The sequence below is a fragment of the Phoxinus phoxinus genome (genome assembly GCF_949152265.1).
Source record: "Phoxinus phoxinus genome assembly, chromosome: 25".
In the NCBI taxonomy this organism is placed as follows: Eukaryota; Metazoa; Chordata; class Actinopteri; order Cypriniformes; family Leuciscidae; genus Phoxinus; species Phoxinus phoxinus.
In genome coordinates this window covers 8,743,189-8,764,017 of record NC_136900.1, presented here as the reverse complement: position 1 = coordinate 8,764,017, position 20,829 = coordinate 8,743,189, and the positions used below count along the sequence as shown (strand labels likewise).

The 20,829-nt window shown below is 39.4% G+C and overlaps 1 protein-coding gene across 5 annotated transcripts in view; it reads left to right on the top strand.

Moving 5' to 3' along the window:
• Positions 1-186: 186 nt before the first annotated feature.
• The window catches only part of ankrd26 (ankyrin repeat domain containing 26), a 33,596-nt gene continuing 12,953 nt past the window's right edge, over positions 187-20,829 (top strand). The window contains exons 1-31 of one of the 5 annotated variants that reach the window (XM_079603873.1): positions 196-572; positions 1,095-1,388; positions 2,237-2,351; positions 2,448-2,621; positions 2,898-3,004; positions 3,604-3,741; positions 3,981-4,138; positions 4,268-4,300; positions 5,214-5,250; positions 5,348-5,420; positions 5,527-5,584; positions 6,296-8,355; positions 8,609-8,741; positions 8,874-8,935; positions 9,419-9,518; positions 10,300-10,349; positions 10,971-11,046; positions 11,133-11,177; positions 11,286-11,306; positions 11,651-11,950; positions 12,037-12,114; positions 12,204-12,277; positions 12,823-13,590; positions 15,198-15,421; positions 16,429-16,626; positions 17,016-17,067; positions 17,520-17,661; positions 17,765-17,978; positions 18,114-18,297; positions 18,390-18,536; positions 19,063-20,031. In XM_079603873.1, coding sequence (XP_079459999.1) covers positions 1,192-1,388; positions 2,237-2,351; positions 2,448-2,621; positions 2,898-3,004; positions 3,604-3,741; positions 3,981-4,138; positions 4,268-4,300; positions 5,214-5,250; positions 5,348-5,420; positions 5,527-5,584; positions 6,296-8,355; positions 8,609-8,741; positions 8,874-8,935; positions 9,419-9,518; positions 10,300-10,349; positions 10,971-11,046; positions 11,133-11,177; positions 11,286-11,306; positions 11,651-11,950; positions 12,037-12,114; positions 12,204-12,277; positions 12,823-13,590; positions 15,198-15,421; positions 16,429-16,626; positions 17,016-17,067; positions 17,520-17,661; positions 17,765-17,978; positions 18,114-18,297; positions 18,390-18,536; positions 19,063-20,031 — 6,987 coding nt within the window. In that variant the 5' untranslated portion in view covers positions 196-572; positions 1,095-1,191. Of the gene's footprint in view, positions 573-1,094; positions 1,389-2,236; positions 2,352-2,447; positions 2,622-2,897; positions 3,005-3,603; positions 3,742-3,980; positions 4,139-4,267; positions 4,301-5,213; positions 5,251-5,347; positions 5,421-5,526; positions 5,585-6,002; positions 6,206-6,295; positions 8,356-8,608; positions 8,742-8,873; positions 8,936-9,418; positions 9,519-10,299; positions 10,350-10,970; positions 11,047-11,132; positions 11,178-11,285; positions 11,307-11,650; positions 11,951-12,036; positions 12,115-12,203; positions 12,278-12,822; positions 13,591-15,197; positions 15,422-16,428; positions 16,627-17,015; positions 17,068-17,519; positions 17,662-17,764; positions 17,979-18,113; positions 18,298-18,389; positions 18,537-19,062; positions 20,032-20,829 lie in introns of all 5 variants that reach the window. The other 4 variants (XM_079603874.1, XM_079603876.1, XM_079603875.1 and 1 more) reach the window with 4 other exon arrangements.

Here is a 20,829-nt window from a genome sequence, read left to right as displayed (position 1 = left end):
CGTCAATTCTGGGTGGGTTTAAAGATTCCGTGTGTGTGATTGAACAATACGGCTGCCTGTCACGACGAATTTGACCAATCACAATCAAGAAGGCGTAGAAAAGGACGAGCTGTGATCTAATTGGAGGATACAATTGTCTGTCATTGATTCAAACCGTCCAATGCAGGATGAGAGCATTGAAGTCCCGCCTCCTTTGTGACGTTCCCGTGATTGACATTCCGTGTAAAAACAGAGCAAAACATAACGAGTTCCGTGCTTTGATAATAATATCATTCATATTATTAAACATAACACTAGGTCGGGTTTAAAATGCATTTAGAACAGTCCTCCAAATTCCTCAACCGTAATTACGCAGTACACAAATGTATAATGAATTATTAAGATTAAATACGATATCCACACTGTTACCATGGTAACAGAAGCAGCTAGCTTGCTAACGTCGTAAACGGCTCATCGTTTGAGCAAACCCGATGTGTCTTACTCGATAGCAAACATAATTTTAAACACTTTTTCGTGTTGTTTCTCGTTTAAAATATACTTGGCAGACGCCCTACAATGAAACGAAAATGAAGGTGAGTTTGTAAGCTCGCCAGGTTGTTTGCCTGCCTGTAATTGCAGATTAAGTTAACATGTTGAGGTGATTAACGTTATAAGATTTTCTAAACGCATATAAATGTATTGCTTTTCTATCTAAACAACCGTGTTTTGTATGTTATGTGTGTCGCATTTGCTTCTAATATGATACTTTATATAGTTTGCTGGTTTATAGCTTATTTAAAATAAAAGCAATGATATAACGTTACTAACAAGTACCATGGTAATACCACGTTTTTAAAAAGGGTCTTTTAAAGTGCCTTGCCAGCCCCATGCTATATGAATATGGCAGTACCAAAATACCATGATATTACCATCTGTCTGATATTACCAGAGTGTTACTTTTTGTAAAAGGGAGGTGTGGGCTTTATAATAAACTTTAAAGAAGGTAGCATTTATTTGTACAGTCTATTTTGAATGAGTATACTTAGACTGAACGTGCAGATGACAGACTGACCTGTGCCTCTGTCATTATTAAATAACTCTAATCCTCTTTGCAGGGTTTATTTTTGGAGGATGGGCGAGACATGCAAGGTGACCAGTGCCTGAACGTCAGGTGAACGACAATCCGCTGATGGAGATGTGCCGTCACCGACAATGAAGAAAATATTCAACTTCAAGAAGAAGAAGGGCTCCCCGAGTCCCTCTGAGACGGCGAGCGTGCTGTCGGCCAGCTACGACGTCAAGGAGAAAGACCTCGGGAAGGTCCACAAGGCTGCGTTCAGCGGAGATGTGGTCAAGCTCAGACAGCTGGCCAAGAAGAATGATTTGAATCAGCTGGATAAGGAAAACAGGTAATCATTGATATACTTTGTAGTGGACGAAGCAAAATGTATTATAGAAAATACAGAATCTTTCCAACCAACCACAGTGATTAGACTTAAAGGGATAGTTCACTTAAAAATGAAAATTTCTGTCATTAATTACTCACCACATGTTGTTCCAAACCCGTAAGACTTTCGTTCATCCTCGGAACACAAATGAAGATCTTTTAAATCAAATCTGAGATTTCTGTCCCTCCATTGACAGTTACGCAACTACCACTTTCAAGGCCCAGAACAGTAGTAAAGACATCATTAAAGTAATCCATGTGACTCCAGTGGTTTAACTTTAATTTTATGAAGCGATGCGAGTACTTGAGTACTGCAAAAAAACATAATTTACCACTTTATCTCCATCGCGCATTCACAAGAGCACGATTACTTTAATGAATTTGTTGTTTCATGAGCTCCATGTATTTGACCAAAAATAAACAGTAATATTGTGAAATAATATGTGTTTTCTGTTTGAATATATGTTAAAATGTAATTTATTCCTGTGATCGAAGCTGAATTTTCAGCATTATTACTCCATTGTCACATGATCCTTCAGAAATCCTTCTAATATGATGATTTGATGCTCAGTTATTATCAATGTTGGAAACTGTTTATTATATGTGGGAAATGTGATGCATTTTTTACAGGATTCTTAGATGAATAGAAAGTTTAAAACAACAGTGTTTATTTGAAATAGAAATATTTTGTAACTAACTTTATACATGTCTTTACTGTCACTTTTGATCAATTTCATGCATCCTTGCTGAACAAAAGTTAATTTGTAAAAAAAAAAAAAAAAAATCTTACTTGAACTTATTTGCCCACAGAACTGCGCTGCACATCGCTTGTTCCTGCGGACACACAGATGTCGTTCAGTTTTTGGTGGAGAGCAAAGTGAAGCTAAACTTATGTGACAATCAGAATCGCTCCGCCTTGATGAAGGTTTGTTCTTGTGGAATTATGTGAATCGTATGAATATAATGAATGCTGACAGCTATGTACTGTATGTGGTCATGCATGTGTCTTTTGGCTTTGTAGGCGGTTCAGTGTGAGCAAGACCGCTCTGTGTCTTTGCTCCTGGAACACGAGGCTGACCCCAATCTGGTGGACATCAATGGAAACACGGCACTGCACCTGGCCGCCCGCATCCCCTCCTTACCTGTGGCACTGCAGCTCCTGGAGCACTCAGCCAACATCAATGCACAGAACAAGGTGAAACTTCAACAGTATTAACAGTACACACACAAAGGTGTACATTCACATAAATGTGAAGAGTGTCATTTATGCGGCACCAGAATGGAGAAATACTAACTTGCTACATAGTGTGCACTGCGTAGTATACACTATACATGCCTACTCACAACGTTGGTTGGGACAGAAGGGGGTCAAACAACTTCTGGCAGGATGCACCAAAAATAATTGTTTTGCACATTGAAAGGTTAGTTCATGCAATCCAGTCTTGAGATGTTTTGTTGTTTTGATTGACAGGATGGCAACACTCCACTGATGCTGGCTGTGATGGAAAACCACACAGACATGACAGAGTTTTTACTGAAAGAGGGAGCAGATGTTAATGTCAAGAACCAGGAGCAACGGTAAGAAAGATGCCCTTTTTTTGGCTCTACTAGAATAGGTGTTCATGCTTGAATGTTCTAAAAACACATTATTCTTTCCATATTTGACATTGTTGCAGCTCCTCTCTTCCCAGCCTGTCAGTAACGCTCTGTTTAGTTCCTGTCTCTATGAAGCCCCTCTTTCAGAAAAGCACAATGTGCTCTGATTGGTCGGCTGGAGCAGTGTGTTGTGATTGGTCAACAGCTTCAAGCGTGTTTGGGAAATGCCCCGCCGCTTACCATAACCTCCAGTTTCAACACACTTCTAACTAACTCAACCAGGCCCCGTCCCTTTATTCTCTGTATGAATAATTTTAATTATGAATATTGTGACGTGTTTGTTCCCGGAAGAAACTCAAGACTACAATGGAGGCGTGTTCAGGGAGTTCAGAAACACTGACACTGATATAGAGAATAACTCCCGCTGGAGGGACTTTGTGCTTTGTATCTTTGCAGAGCTTTTTCATGCTCAAGAACATGTAAAAAAGCTAAAAGTTTAATAAGTGTTTTTTTTTTTTTAGCATTTTTGGTTTTAGTTAGCTATCACAAAACTGATTTACATTCTTTCTGCCATTGTTAAGGTCTGCGTTGATGATAGTGGCGTGCAATGGACAAATCAGCATGGTGCGTTTGCTCCTGCAATATGATGCCGACATCATGGTGAAAGATGATAAGGGATGGTCTTCTGATGATTATGCCGTCATGAATGGACACCACGCGTAAGGGCTTTCTCACCATTTGACGTTAAATACAAAGTTTGTATGTTGCTTTAACAATGAATGTTGGTGATTTGTGTTGCTATTATCTAATTTTGATGCACTGTAAAGATTTTTAGGAATATTAAAAAGGTGATGGTAATATGTTAAATTGGCAATGTTTTGATATTATAATGGAAATGCACTGCAGACATTGACAGCTTTGTTTGAAGCATGTTGGAGCTCATTTCAATCTGTTCCAGATGTTCACATCTGATCATTGAGCATGGGACGAAGAGGAGATCCCTTCAGTCACCTTCCCATTTTACCGCAAGCAAAAAGAAACAGACGTCCGTCCTCGGCAGCCCAGGCGGTATTGTGGCCGGTTTGCCTTTGGGAGGGCCAGCTCTGGATAAAGATGGTAAGACCATTTGCAAAATGGTTTTCAGTGTCGTCTGTGCTCATAAATATGTACGTTTGTATTCCTGCATTGTTGAGTGCGGTGTTTTGATTTAGTTCTGTTTTCCCACTTCACACTCATCTGTTGTAGCAGCAGGAAGCAGCTCTGCAGTAGCAGGGAAAGGTATTGCCAATGTGTGCCAACTGATGTGCTGTAGATCAGACGCATCATTCTTTACCATCTCAGAGTTTAAAACACAATATAAGAGTAGTATGAGTGCATTCATGTTGCTGAATGGTAAACCATGGTGTGTCATGACATAGGAGCTATCCTTCTTTGTGTGTTGTACGCTTGCATACTTGGTTAAAGACCTATTCGCACCAAGATCGAAATGAAAAGGCGAGACTTAATGAAAAAATCCAGTCATTAGCATTCTTCAGTGTACAATAAAACACATTTGACAACAACAGATTTCTTGTTGTAGTATAAATATATAAAATAAAGTCCCACTTTATCAGTAATCACTTGTCATGCCACTTATTTTGTGCTGCATTTACTGTATATAGAACATTTAATAGATTATTAGATACGTGACCTAAAGGCTTAATGGTCGTAACCCATTGCGTCCCCTTGCAATTATAAGGTTCTATCTGACATTTTTGTCAAAATTGAGTTATTCACATATTCTTATTCTGTGACAACTTATTTACATTATGTGATGTTTTTTTTAAGTTGTGTACATTTTGGAACTTTTTATTTAGAATAAAAAAAGGTTCTTTCTACACAGTCGAATGGAATGCAAAAACTTTAAAGCTCAATATCTCAAAACCAGTCAGAATGCAGATAGAACCTTATAATTCCAAGGTGGCGATTGGTCAAACAAAGGGGGGAAACTGGACAAAAACATACTTTATTGGTGTGAATAGGTCTCTAGGAATGCATCAGTTCACCACAAATGAATAATTGTGAATTGATCTTGATAAATTGATCTATAGCTGTATTGGAAGAAAATGCTTGTACCTGCTATGGATTATTTATTGACTAGGCTCTATTTTGTCCTAAGTGCAGGTAAACTCTTTCATATTTCTCTCCTCAGATACGGAGGATATTTCCCACACAGACTCCATTAGCAGGTGAGATGTCATTGATATATCAGACAGGAATGGGTGATAACAGCAGCTACAAATGATTCAATAAGTTTATCAAGCACTAAAATGTGTTAATTTGCAGAGCATCAAAAAGTGGTGCTGCTGATTCCTGGCCTTCATCAGATGATGATGACGAGTTAGATTTGAGCCCTAAGGTATTCTGAGCTCTGTTGTACTGTGCATGAAAACAGTTCTGAATAACGTGATATTGATTGAAAATACTGTTATATCAGTTTCTTGTAATCTCTGTATTTTTTACAGAAACCGAAAGTAAATTTAAAGAAACTCATAAGCACCTCGAAAAGGGAAAAAATAGAAGGTAAGTTTTAATTTTGAATGTTTTTGTAAGAATTTTGGCTGTGCTGTAATTTGAAGCCCCTGCCCTGTAGCAAAGTCATTTTAGGGCAACACAGACCACTTGGCAGCCATCTTGGCAAGGCTCCTTGGCAGATTTATATATATATATATATATATCTCATCCAATTTGAATGCGGAAAGATTAAATTGGCCAAACTAGTTTCAGTAACATATTTCATATCCCAATTTAAATCTGACAAAAATGGTATCATATTTTTTGCTGCTTAAAATCAACTTAGTCTAAAAAAACTGTATAGTTCATGTTGCATTTGAGAGAAATAAGACGAGGTGATGTCTTTATCAAAAAGTAAAAGAAAAAGGTGGTATTTCTTATCCAGCAGCCACCACAATGTGCAGTGATATGCTGTCTCTGTCTGTAGTCATAGCAGATCGGGATGCAGACAAATCCTGGAGTGGGTCAGAGTCAGAACTGGACAGTGAGGATAAGGGTTTAAACCACCCACCTCTGTCCAGACCACTCCCCTCCAGCAGCACCTCCCTCCAACCCCCTGTAGCAACCCCACCTGCCTCTTTACCCCACACACCCCAGATGAGCTCCACCCCCTTCAGCAGCACCCATAAGGTAACCTTCACAGTGTCTCTGTGTGGTACCCTGTCTAACTATTTCCTTCTATATTGTTTTTATTCAACCCATTCCACCCTGCTGTGTCAGGTGGGCAGAGCGAGTTAACAGAGCAGCCCTCTGGTAGTAAACTAGACATTGAAGGCAACGAAAGTCAAGAGGACGAATCTGAAGAAGGTGAAGATGATGAAGATGAGGATGACGATGATGGTGAAGAAGAAGAAGAAGGTGAGGAGGAGGAGGAAGAAGAAGACGATGATGATGATGACGAAGAAGATGATGATGAAGATGAAAATGAGGATGGTGAAGAAGATGATGAAGAGGAAGATGAAGAAGAGGATCCTGCTGTGGCTTGTGAGACAACAAACATTCCTGGGTTGCCGAAAACCATTGCTCTCAGTACAGCAGAACAATCAGATAAGGCTGTTGAAAATGTCAACCAACCTGGACGGGAAAGGATGGAGGACAGTGTCTCAGGGGACAATCCTCTGGAGGTAAGGACAGATCAAGAACAGGAGGCACCAGAGAAAATGGATGTGAAAGAAACTATTCCTGAAAAGCCACTTTTTGAAGGTCCAATTCCAGGGATTCTCGATTTAGAGGATGGATGTCTTGTGTCAGCCGTCAGGGTTGAGGCAAGATTCTCAGATGAGGAGGACAAAGAGGGGCCCAATGACAGTCCAAGTCCAACTTCTTTACCAAGTGTGGACAGAACATCACACAGAAATCCAATAGAGAGCAAGAATGAAAACCATAGTGATGATGATTGGGAGGATGATGATTATGATGATGATCAAGATGAGGAGCTGTTGAGAACTGGGAAGAACAGTTTAAAAGTGGAGGCCTCTCAAGGGACAACCCTTGCATGTGAAGATGCACAATTTCAAGATGAAACCGATGAAATTCAACTGAGACCAAATGAAGGAATAGCTGATCTTGACACCAGCAATCTGGATGTTCCTTCAACATCACCTAAGTCAAAAGCCATAACTACTGCAGATGATAATGAAGATGATTGGGATGATGTTGGGGAGGAGGAAGAAGCCCAAACGAAAAAGCCTCTGAACTTATTTTTGACCTTGCTGGGACAGAAGGAACCAGAGAGCCCTGAGGTTTCTTGGGAGTCTGGCTCAGACAAAAGTGTTGGGACACCTGAAGCAGATAAAGATGCTATGGAGATGCCAAGTGCAGAAAAAGATCAACATCAGGTTCAGGATGACAACACTTCAAAAAGGTCATTGTTAGAACCTGTTGAGCACCTTTCCCAGAGTCGTTTACATGAAGAACCTGAGTGCATGGAACACAGTGATGACAGTGAAACTATACCAGTGTCCATGATTGTTGGTCAAAGTGATGAAGACCACAGTATAAGTCAAAACGACGACAGCCAAGTGAAGCAAATGCAGTATGATTTTGCAAGTGGCTTGGTCAAAGCTTCTGACATAGATCAGATCTCTGATGTGTCTGACGATGAATCTATGGTGGAAGATGATGATGGATGTATTGATGATGATGATGATGATGATGATGCAAGTCAACCACAGTCTCCAAATCTCTCCAACATTAGGCCAAACTGTTCCACCACATCTAGTCCAGCACAATTGGAAAAAACATTCCTGATGAGATCTCATTCATGTAGCCCAAATCCTTCAAAAGCAATGAGCCCAGTTCTAACAAGTCCAAAATCCCCAACGAACCCTAGTCCCAAGCAACTGTCAAGTCCAAGGCAATCTGCTGGTCCTAGCCTTCAACATTCAGCTGCAACTAGTCCACAAAACTCAAGTTTCTCAAGCCACTCACCAAGTCCCCAACACTGCAGTCCCTCACCTTCAACATTTATCCCTTTTATATCGCAGGATTTGGATCAAAAGTCACAGGAAGCAGTTATGAATCCAGAATCTCAATGTTCAAGCCCCAATTCTCATCTTGAGGGTGACCTTTCGGTAGAGTTTGCAGATGAACGTTTAACAGAGGTGACTGAACCAGAACCAGAAACAGCTCTTCAAGAAGAAATCCCCTATACCGTCATAGATGAAGTTGATCTCACTTCTGATTCTGATGGAGAAGATGGTAATGAGGAAGATCTTGAGAAGAACTCCGTTAACGAATCTGTAATGGAAGAAAGACGGTCAAAGCATGGATCATTACAGGTACTCTAGATGATACCTGTAGCTTGTGGATAGGAGGTGGTGACTTGTCGTTTGTAGTTATAGCTTCTAGCTGTGATAGCTATGGGTAGGAGGCACTCAAGATGCAATCCTGACAAATCTGTTCTTGCTCATCCCAATTGTTTTGCGTCTTTTGTTCTTTTATGTATCTAATCTCATTGAATTGTAAAAAAAATTGAGTGCCTTGAGTACAAAATGCTCTGTTTATGTTGGCTTTCAACTCATCTCTGAACAGGAAGAGGCATCCACAGAGGATGAGGAAGAGGAGGATGTAGAAGAAGAGGAGGATGAGAGGGAAGAACTGGAGGAAATGTGTGAAAAGTCTAATGTTGCTCAAAATGGTGGCACTAGCAAAGACAAGCGAAGAGGTACATTTTCATAGTTTATGGTTTGAAGGATTTTTGCTTTAAGAATTTTAGCATTTATTCTGTGACTATATATATATATATATATATATATATATAAGTAATACATTTGACTAGATGTGCATGTTTTTTCAGATTTCCTTTCCGAATTGGGGCTTGAAAAAGATGAAAATGACGACTCTCCCTGGGATTCAGAGGTCAGTCGCAAGGCATTTTAAACAAAGTAAAGCTGGTGAACTCTCCATACATTAATCCATTTTATGCATACAGCATCACATCCCAACCAGTGGTTAGAAAACCCCTACAGGTTTGTGATGGAATTGCAAGGGTTGTGGATTTGTGATATCAATGCAACTTAGTTAGCCAAAAAGGCTTTAAATTAAATAAGTTAAATAAATTGTAGTTATATTTAATTATTACTTATATTATTTAACAAGTATATTTAATTTAATTATGAAATTAATGTAATTCATAATACATAAAAATGAATTTATATTTATTTGATAAATTGTATTTAAAATACATAATTAGTATTTAAATATATGTAAATTAGGAATTAATTTAATCGATGCACATATAGTTGTTTTATTAATGTTAAGAAAAAACGGTTGGAAAACCCTGTCCTAAGGTCATGTGACTGCATTTCATTCTGGTATATTCTCTCTTTTTTCACTTAACAGTCTGGTTCTGAGAGCCCACGGAAAAAACAGCCAAGTGGTCTACAAACTCCTGCCAAATCACATAAATCCATGTCCAGTATTTGTGAGGAGAACACTGAAGGTATGTATGGCATTGGCAGTCGCTTTTATTTTTTGAAAGAAAATTTTACTATATAAAAATATGATTGCATTTTAGATTGTACTACCATAATAGCTTTGTCTGTGTAGCCTTCTGCAGCCATTTCATGCTTAAAGATATGCAGAGAATATTGACATTTTCCATTGCTTCTGCTTAACAGATGTTTTTGAATGCTATGCTAAATAATGTAGGTTATTTGTAGATTTGCATTTCATAATCTCATTGAATTCTTTTGTAGACTTCTTATACGTTCCCTCCTTCGTAAGAGGAGGGAGGGAGGTTAATTTATTGAGAAGTATAGGCCAGCCAGGAGGCTGCAGGCCGATGGGTAGGCATTCTGATCTGCCTCATGATTTGCTGTTGTCCTGCTGGATTAATCATCACCCATAACCCCCTGCTGTGTCTCCAGCCGTCACATTAGCATCTTGTCCTCGGATCTTGATCTCTTGTCTTATGCGTCTGTTGTCATCTGTGCATTCATGGCATGTGATAAGACATGGCATGATGCTCAACTAATATTTGCTTAAAGTGGGTTCATTATTGTTGCTCATATTTTCAAGATGAGTTCATTCAAATTAACATTGTAGCTAAATGGTGCAGAATTATTTCCTTTAAATGCTTGTGAACTCAAACCCCAGTTTACAGGCATCATGGGAGACCTCCATCGCTGCATGTGCATGCCTGCACTCGCCACTTGTAGGCTTGTCTTTGTTCGTTGATATGTTTTTAGGGGAGTTGATTTTTTTGTTTTTTTGCCTTTCAGTTTTAAGAAATGATGAGGATGATGTAGAAGAGAAGGAAACTGAAATACCAGTAAGCATCATTTTAAAATAAGTTCAATTATTGAAGTTGATTTGTATTCATGAATGAAGAACCGATGTTTGCAATGCAGTTTTTTGGGTTAAATGCATTAAAGATTGGATTGTGAAGGATAAATATTGTCAAGTCAGTAGGGGATATTTAAAGTTTAATCATACATTTTGTTTTGAAATATAGAATACAACACAGCGCACCTAAGACTGAAATTTTCTACAAAACAAAGTTTGAATGGATTCTCAATGTTAAGTAGAGTCAGCTGAATTAATTTAAGAAAAAGGGTGGAAATGCAAAGGATTTCAATACTTTCCTGCAATGTTAAATATATTAATATTATAGTTATATTAATATTGATATGTTAATATTATTTGTATTATATGATGTAATAAAACAATATATTATATTAAAATATGTATGTACTCCTGTAGTTAAAATAGTAGATCATTTCATTTACAGGAATACATTGATAAAAAAAAATGTTTATGCCCTTAATGCAAGTCGCTCTGGATAAAGGCATCTGCCAAATGCATAAATGTTAATGTAAATGTATAAATATAAGTAAATAATATTTTTTTGAACTTTTGAATTTAATAACAAATGTAAACATTTTCTTCACAGCCCAAAGTGATCAAACGAGAGCCAGTGTCTGTTCTTAGTAAGCTGATGGATTCAAAAGAAGCCAATAAGAAAACAGGTAATCTCATCATTTAATTTTTATATTGTATATAAACTATATTGTAACAAGTTTGGCTTTTTGAATAAAATTCTCTGTTCTTGCAGACCTAATGGAAGAACTTGGTTTGGGGGATGCTGATGATCTTGAAGGTAATCTTGATGTTTTTGCTTCACTAAAACACTCTTGAATCAATCTTTAAACTTTGCGCTGAATGTATGTCTGATGTGTTCATGTTTTTGTCTTATTTTACACAAAAGCAAATCGCCAATGCCCTCCAGGTCAGATACTCAAGCACTTGTGCTCTATGTACCTTCGTTGGACATTTATAGTTCTGCTGATGCTTGCTAATATCAGAGCCGTGGCCTAGCAGTTAGTGCATATACTGTGGGCAGCAAAAGTTTCAGTTCAGCTTGCCATTTTCCCATTTCCCTGGTCTTTTCCACCTTCTGTCAAATGGCAAAATTGCTAAAAAATTTATACAAAAAAAAAACCTTTTTGTGAATCTGCTTATTTTGAAAGATCTCCAGTGAGAATGTCAATGAAAAGTCTTCACTGCCAGTGAGGATGGTCTCTTTTGGGTTTGCAATTTGCATTTTTTATTTGTTTTCACTTCCTCTCATAGATGCGTCAGACTGGGACTCCGCCAGCACCACCAGTAAGGCCAGTAAGAACTTCCCAGTTCATAAGCTGGAGGAGGAAACGGTCTTTGAAAGCCCGGCAGCTTCTGCATTACCCATAACACCCCAGCAGCAGGAAGTGGACACCAGGGAACATGAAGAAGCCAGTCCAGAGAGAAACAAACCCACAACCTCAAGCACACAACCTCTTCCTAGTCCACGATCTCTCAATCCAAACGGCAGCTCAAAGCCACGACCACTGCCACGACTGCGCTTGGACTCGAACCAGAGGCCAGAGAGTGAAGGTGAAAAACTAGAAATCTTTATGATAATGAAACATATTATCAACATTTCTGGTGAATTTCTGAGTAAATGGTTTATTGATACACAGAATCAGACTGGGATACAGACACCTCCAGTCCAGCCAAGACAACAAATTCACTGCCAAACGTCACTGAGCCCAACGCAGGTAAATCTCTTTAATGTAAAGATTAACATTCAGGTTTCAATACACTGTTCACTGTTTTATATTGTATATGTGTCTGAATTTCTCTTCAGTTCATCAGCAGGAACCCAAAGCTGAAGATGAAGAGAGTGAAAACAGTTCTGACGCAAGTGAAAATGCAGATCAGGTGGGCGTAATTCATTTAACAAACTCTATGGAAGAATTTCTGCCAATTTTAAATAAATGAATAAATAAAACTGAAAACCTGGTTAAGCATTGCATTATTGAAAATGTCTGCAAACTATGTGCCAATATATATATATTTTTTTAATTATTTTAATTTTCACAGGGAAACGTGTCTGCAAAGTACTCTGCAAATTAAAATATAATAATAAATGTTACTTTGCAGACACTTTTCAAGAATGAAAATAAAAGCTTAATCTGGTTTTCATTTTTATAATTTTTATAAATTATTTAAAATTGGAAAACTCTCCTGTAATTGTTGAAAGCACAGTTTTTTGCCTTAGCTATAATTGGAAACTACAGTGATATGTTGTTTGTCTTCTGTGGATTTGGTCTTTAAAAAGTGGTGTTTGTGACAGTGATACAGTTTTAAATGTTGGCACGAGTCACGTGCTTGTGTCCTAAGTTTGGTCTGAAGTCCTTATCAACCAGACTTGTTTTAGTTTTTCATTGTTAATTCTATTCTTTTGTCCAATTATGCAAATAAAGGCAAGAGAGGCATTACAAACGTCTTCTGTAAACATAAATAAACCATCTAATGAACCGTTGAAGCTCCCAACCTCTCCTAGAGAGGACGAACAAGATGAGAAAACTGATGAGATTCCCTGGGAGGAACGCTATGAGAAAATCTGGGTGGAGACAGAAAAAAAGGAGACCAAGTCCCAATACAAAAATGTGGCGGCTGAACTAAAAGAGAAGTTTGGAGAACTGGAGCACAAGGAACCGGGTGACCTTTTGGAGCAGGAATGGAAACAAGCACAACAGAAAGATGAAGAGGAAATAAAAGAGGTGGAAAAGGAAGTGGATGAGGATGATTCCAGTGAGGAAGATGGAGAGCCAATAGTGCGGCCCGCCGCCCGGGCGAGAAGTGCCATACTTTTGCCCATCCCTGAGCAGAGAGAGTCAGGTCTGGAGGACTCGCAGTCCGAAAGTGTCCACCGCACGGTTAGTGTTGAGGTCAGCGATGTAGAGCTTCCCAGTGATCAACACAACCCTCAAATCATCCCAGAATCCCTTACGGATGAGGCCCAGCAGCCAGAGAACCGAGCAGATCCCACTGATGATAATGAGGGAGCTAATAGTGAAAGCAAAGAAAACTATCAACAAGAATCTGGAATTGATGAAGAAGAACCTGAAGAATTTTACAGACCCCCATTACTTGCTGAGAATGAGCTGAAAGTCCCACCTCAAATTCGAGAAGTGGTTTCTTCTGACTCCGATGAGGTTGACGAGGGCCTGTGGAAGTCCAGACTTGAGGTAGGACCCCGGGGAGGAGTCTCAGATAAACTTTTTTAAACAAATGAAGACTTTCAGGTTTGCCTCTGTCTTCTTGTTCTTCGTTCATGTAAACTCAAAATATGAGGTCCGGCTCCAGCTCCAGCTTAAAAAACAGAACCGTCTATTCTGTCATCTTATAATACTGACCAGACGCTGACCATCCAAATTACACAACTCTTCCCTATCTCTGGTTATGCTAATCATTAGCTCTGTTCCAAATCTAGTGAGCTGCCTACCTAGACAGCATTTTAACGCATCAAAAAGATAATGGCTGTTTGAAATGACGCATTGTTTTACCAAAGACGGGTAATTTTAAAAGCTTATCTGTCATTAAGTTGACACTGTATCTGTAAATATGTGATTATGGTGCAAATCCTGCAATACATTGAATTTAGCGTGATGCATTTAACGCATTCGCATAGAAAAACATTTAAATATTGTAATTGTAAATTTGTAAATATTCACAATTTTATACAGAACTGAACAAGCTGCCTATATAAATGCTTCAAATCAGTCATTTGTGAGGTTTCATGATGGTTAGCATTGTGCTTTAGAAGGCAGCACGCTAGTTTTTGAAACGGACCTATTGTCTTGTCAGCGTTTTTTATACTAGCATTTCTACTCATTCCAGTGTTTTCATATAATTTGCATTCTTCATGCATTTTAAGACCCCATGAAATCTGTAATAAAACTTTATGGTGTTTTGAATGTTGAGTTAGTATTTTGAATTGGCTTTTTATTTTTATTTTCAGTTTTTTATTTTAATTTTTAGTAATTTTTTTATGTGCATTTTTTGTCATTTTTTTTATATTTATAAAAGCCACCTTTTAATTTACACCACATCCTAGCAAATTTGGGCTGTGTTCGTAATGTACGTAGTGCAACAATTCGAGTTCACATTGTGCAACAATAAACGTTTTAGACAGTAGTATGATGCTACATTGGCAAATGAGTCAATTAATGATTCAACTGTTAGTACAATGGTAAAAGACACGGGCTACAAAGCTTGATTTCACGGGGTCCCTTGTTCCATCTTGTCCTGTATCGGTCTTAACGTTTGTAAGATGTCAGTGTGACCTGACCAGCACTTGTCTTGAATTCAGTCTGTCACTCTATTAAATATTTATCAGTTAATTTAATGCACTGGTGTCAAATGATTCACTCGAAGCCACAAATGGGCGTCAGTTCACACCTCATCTGTCGTGTGCATGTGTGCCAAGGATGGTTTCCTTCTTCAGCCGTCTGAAGATCTCTCCTCATCTCCCTGAAGATCTGTCATACTAGTGTCAGTGTGTGTTTTTATGATGCGTCTCAACTGATGAGTTTTCAACCACCGTTTTTTAACCTCTGTGGTCGGGAACTTCTCCGTTGATGTTGGCTTGAAGTGTTTTCATGTTGCTTGCGCTTCTTTTTAAATAAGAAAAGAAGACATGCTGTATTGTGTGGTGTTTTTGCTGAGTTTTGTCTTGTATGTGACTGTATATGAATGTTTTGCATGATCAATTGGCTAAATCGATAAATGCATTAACATTTCCCAGAAGTGGGTTTAAATCTAGAATTGTCTTTCCTTAATATCTTCTGTTTAGGGTGGCAAGGAACAGACTGATGGTATGAGGGGAGAACATCAGCCCAGTGCTTTATGGGATTCTGGAGGATCCAGAGGACGAGCTGAACTTGACCAAGGAAAAGGGAAGAAAACTGACACCAACTCTGGGAACCCAAAACCTCAACAGGAAGGGATGGCTGACGGCAGGTCTTTGGGAAGAGAGGGTAGTGTTTCACCGAGACATCTGTCAAGAAGTCCAAGAAGGTATATATGTCACATTACTACAGTAGATGGAATTAATGTGAAGGGAGAATAATTTTTTTCATCCGATCACATAAACTATGCTTTCATCATCCAAAGTTGCAAGTTTAACTTATGCACAAAATGGGAATATCGCATAAAATAAAGCAGCCTTTCAGTCCCATGCGTTCAAGAAAAAAAAAGTCACTTCCTGGGAAATGGATGGAAAATATCTGTAATAAAAATGGAAGCTGCTCTTTTTTTGCACATCATAAATGACCGTTCGGATGCCTAGTGTTTAGGAACGGAATGACCAAACAAACATTTGAGATGCTGTGATGCGATTGGTCCGCTGGTTAGTCCAGATATCCAATCATGACCTCTTAGAGTTTTTTTGTTGTGCATCGAGGGATTTATTGGGTAAATGTGTTTCCATTGTAGTTTTTGTCTTCTTATCAGATAAAAAAAGTGCCCCTGTTGAGCACATACATATATTTTTATGCACATTTTTAGAATTGATTCGCTTTTTGATGTTTCCATTCAGTTTTTTTTAAATGCATTATCCCAAAATTTGCATAAAATAGTTGGATGGAAACATAGCTATTGAAGTTATTTTATTTTTTTCCTTATATCCCGTGTGCTTAAACAGAGCATCAAACATTACTGGAAAAACAATTACTTAGGACACTTAAAGAGTAAAGAGCTTTCAGCTAACAGCCTGATAGATTTTTATTTATTTTTTCATTCTATTTTTAATGAATATGCATGCAATCAAAAACAAAGTCTGTAGCCATGGTATTCAACTATTGTGTTATATTTTTAATTTATCCGTCTGTTATGTTTCATTCTAATGAAAACGCAGCAAAAATAGCCATCAGGTCTTTGCTGACGCTCTGAATTTGCTTCTGGTATCATCAGATATTTCTATTTCTTTTCTGGGTGTTTCCCATGTGGAGGCTGTGAAGTTGGCATTTGTTTATTTTAGTTAAATCTTTAATTTCAACTTCATGTTGAGATCTGTGTACCTCCAGTACTGACAGGGCACCACCACATGGTGAGGAAGATGAAAAGGAGGAGGAAAAGAAAACTGTAGGTAGCCAAGCGAGAAATCTCTGTGTAGCTCCCTCGCTGCAGGGAAAACCCTCCCGGCCTGCGACCCGCCATAACGGAGACCTCGAGTCTGTCTTTGATGATAGTACTTTAAGTGAGCTGTCGGAGGAGGACAGGAGGTATACATGCAGTATTTACATGCTTTTTAATGCAGCTTCATTATAAAATATAACAGCAGCAACATTAGATGAATAACTTGGCCTGTACAGAATCTGTGCCCATAGAATTCTACCATAATTTGATACGTTTTTTAGCTAATGCTAAAAATGAAGTGTAAATCGTTCAACAAAATTCCACAACTTTTCCCAACAATCAGTGTAGAAAACAAATCAAAAGAGTTCAGATTCCATTTGGGCCTTGTTATAACATTTAAATGTTTTAAACGAATACTGCATTATATCTTAATATTAGAGCACCAAACTTGCTCTCCGGTGGACTGTTGTTGTCTGATTAAAGATAAACGTGTCTAAAATCATGTTTTCTCTTCCTTACCCCTCTGTTCTCACAGGTCTCCATCTTCCAGGCGTAAGAAAGAGCAGGTGAATTTCTTTCTTGATAAGGTAACCCCTGTAGTGTTTGTTTTTGACAGTGATTACCAAACGCACCTTTTGAGAATAAGAAGGAAAATATTTGTCAGCATGAATTTGCAATAGTTTTTTCTTCCCTATTGTTACATATCTTAATGAAACAACTTCTGGGACAAAAACAAATGTAGGGCGGGACTTGATTTTGTTCATGGGGGGAATTGATTGGATGGTTGTGGTTTGCTATTGGTCGATCTGATGTGAATGACAGGTTGCCATGTGTCCTGTTGACATTAAATGCCATCAGAGAAGAGATGTTGCTGCAAGAGGAAGGGGATTTTGATGAAAGATTACAAGGGCACATGAATTAAAAAAATTATTTGCACTGATAAATCATTTATAATAAATTATTTTTACAAATTTGGTGTTATGGTGACTTTAACACAGGATACTCATTGTTTTATTGACTTTTATTGTCTCCTATGCAGAGCACTGGAGAGCTGGAGATGGCGGATGATTTTGAAGATCTCACCCAGTCTTCTGACACAGCCACTGAAGACCTGGAGACTCCAGTATCTGGATACCGCAACGCATCTCTGCTCTTCAAACAGCTCGACTCGAGCTATATGGGTAAGTCGCTCGGATCCAATAAACTATTAAGTTACCTATAATCAGGTGTTCAGCAAATGAAGATGTTTGCTTAAGTCTCCTGTGTCTTATGTCCACCCTGCAGACTCAGTGAGCGTAGTGAAACTACAAAACATGTTTCATGAGTATGAACGCACAATCCAGAGGGAGAGAGACAGGCACAGTCGTCTGGCGGATAAAACCTCTCAACTGGAGCAAGAACGCAACGAGCTCAAGATCCTGCTGGATGAGATCAGAGGCAGCAAGTCCAGCCTAGAACATCTCAGACTGGAGCTGGAAACGGACATGAACAATCTCAAGTGAGCTCAACTCCATGCATGTGGAAGGAGGTCAGATGCTCACAGTGCCATTGACTCTCTCTCTCTCTCTCTCTCTCTCTCTCTCTCTCTCTCTCTCTCTCTCTCTCTCTCTCTCTCTCTCTCTTCTCATGAAAGGTTCCTTTTGAGACAGGAACAGGAAAAACATCAGAGCGCTCTCATGCTGTATAATAAAACCCGTGAGCAGCTACAGAGGAAAGAGGAGCAGCAACGGGCAGAGGCCGAGGAGCGCCACAAAGCCGAGCTGAAAGTCCGGAGTCTGGAACTGGAGATCAGAGCCCTGAAGAACAGCATCAAACAGGTCAACAGCAGCAGACTGTTCGATTTGACAGGCCCCTGCTGGTAAGGCCAGCGCATAACAGTTTTCTCAGTATTGTGTGTTTGTATGTTTAGCTTGAGGAGGATAGAGACGAGTCTCAACGTCTCCTGTCTCATGAGCGCAGTGCTCGCGCCCTACACGAGGAGTTGCTCAACAACCACCTGCGTAAGCAGCAGGACATTGAGGAGGAGAACCTCCGAAACCTCAACAAGAGCAATGAGGTACTGCTGTCACCTCAGATATTACCAGCTTTATTTGTGTTTGGCAGGGAATATTTAGAAATATCAGTAAATTCATTGCAAATAACAAATGCATGTAGTCACATTTGCAGTGATGTAATATCTTTACAGCCACATGTGTAGTGACGTCATAGCTTTACAATCAAATACTCAAGTGACATCATAGCTTTACAATCAAATACGCAGTGACATCATAGCTTTGCATCTTTTAGCCCATCCCATCTAAGAAACCATGAAGAATATGAAAATAATTGAGAACAAATTACCAATGTAGGCCTACCTAAACCCCTTATTCCATTATTTAATAAAATATGTTAATATGAATTAAGTTTACCACATATAAGCAGTGAATTTATAGCATTCGGCAGATCTTCTCTGTAATCCAACTGCTCTAATCCTGTTATAGAGCTGATCACTCCAGTGCAATCAAGCCACGCACGGTTTTAAGGATTCGTTTTAAAGCAATGCTAAAATGTGTTTGTCGCATGTTAATTACTGATGTTCTCAGGCCATGTCCCAGCTAACAGAGGCATCGGACCGTGAGCGAGAGTTGATGCAACAAAACCGAGCCCTTCAGGATGAGCTGAACGGCTCTCGGGCCGAGCTGGACCGCTCGCAGTGTCACAGCCGGCAAGAAGAGTCACGACTGGCGGAGGAGAGAGACGCTCTACGCGAGAGACTGGAGGACACACGCAGGGATATGAAACTGAGCGAGGAGGCCTTGGCCCAGACCGTGTTCCAGTACAACGGGCAGCTCGGCGCGCTGAAGGCCGAATGCTCAGTGATCACAGCTAAACTGGAGCACGAGAGGCAGGTGAGGCAGCAACTGGAGGCCGAGGCGGAGGCGAGCAGGGCACGACTGCAGGCGGCGCTACAGGAGGCCGAGAGATGTCAGGCGTCCCGCACAGACGCAGAGCGCACACTGCAGCGAGACCGTGAGGAGCATCAGCGTACGCAGGAAAAACACATCTTTGAGTCCAGCACCCAGCGGGACACCATCCAGTCCCTCTCCCAGAAACTCAGCAAGGCCGAGGCGCGCGCCAACAGCCTGGAGAACGAGTGTCACCGCAACTCTCTGACCATCGCGGAGAAGGCCGTGCTGTTGGAGACTCTGGCCCGGGAGAAAGACCAGGCCCAGGCCAAACTCAAAGAACAGGAGGCCACGGTACTGAGCGAACGGGAGCTGGCAAGCCGTGCCGGGGCCAAACTGGAAGCCGTGCAGGAGCGTCTGGCCCAGGCTCAGAGCGAGGGCGCGCTGCTACGACAGCAGCTGGAGGAGGCACTCAACAAGGGCTCGGCCAAGGACAAAGCTGTAACAGATGTGCATCAAAACTTTGCCGAAATGCTTAACCAGTTACGTGCAGACGGAGAGGAGAGAGTCCAACTGGTGGAGGAGAGAAGCAAAGAGCTAGCGAGGACGAACGGCGAGCTGAGAGAGCAAAACTACAAACTAGAGCAGGAGAAAGCTGAGAGAGAGGTAGAGACAGAGAATGGCTTGTTTTTTTAAATAAGCCAATTAATATGCATACTATTTCAGTATGTATATTCATTTCCTTTATGAAGAGTGACAGAAACACCAAAAAAACATTGAAATTAACTTTATTTTCAGATATTCATTGGTTTGAAACTGATTTGGCATAGTTTAATTTACAATAGCAAAATAATTTTACACATAACTAAATGACTAAAATATACATATTCTAAATTATTAATAATATAATATATACACCATTCAAAAGTTATTTGAAGTATTCAAAATAAATACTTCTATTCAGCAAGGACACATTAAATTGAAATGACAAGAACAACATGTATAATGTTACAAAAGATTTCTCTTTCAAATAAATGCTCTTCTTTTGAATTTACTATTCACCAAAAAATTATTAAGCAGCAAAACAGCTTGTGACACTGAACACAAGAACATGTGACACTGAAGACTGGAGTAATGATGCTGAAAACTCAGCTTTGCATCACAGGAATAAATTACTTTTTTAAAATATATTCAAATAGAAAACAGGCATTTAAAATTGTAATAATATTTCACTGTTTTTACTGTATTTTCGATCAAATAAATGCAGACTTTGTGAGCAGAAGATGCTACTGACCCTAAACTTTTGAACAGTAGTGCGCTGTATATAAAAGTATAAAAGACAATAATAACTTTTGTTAAAAAAAAAACTACAAGAAGAAACATATGACTCGTTTTATTTTAGACAGACAAAGAAAAAAAATGGCCAGAATAGCTCTCCAGTGCGACACAAAATAAAATGTCATT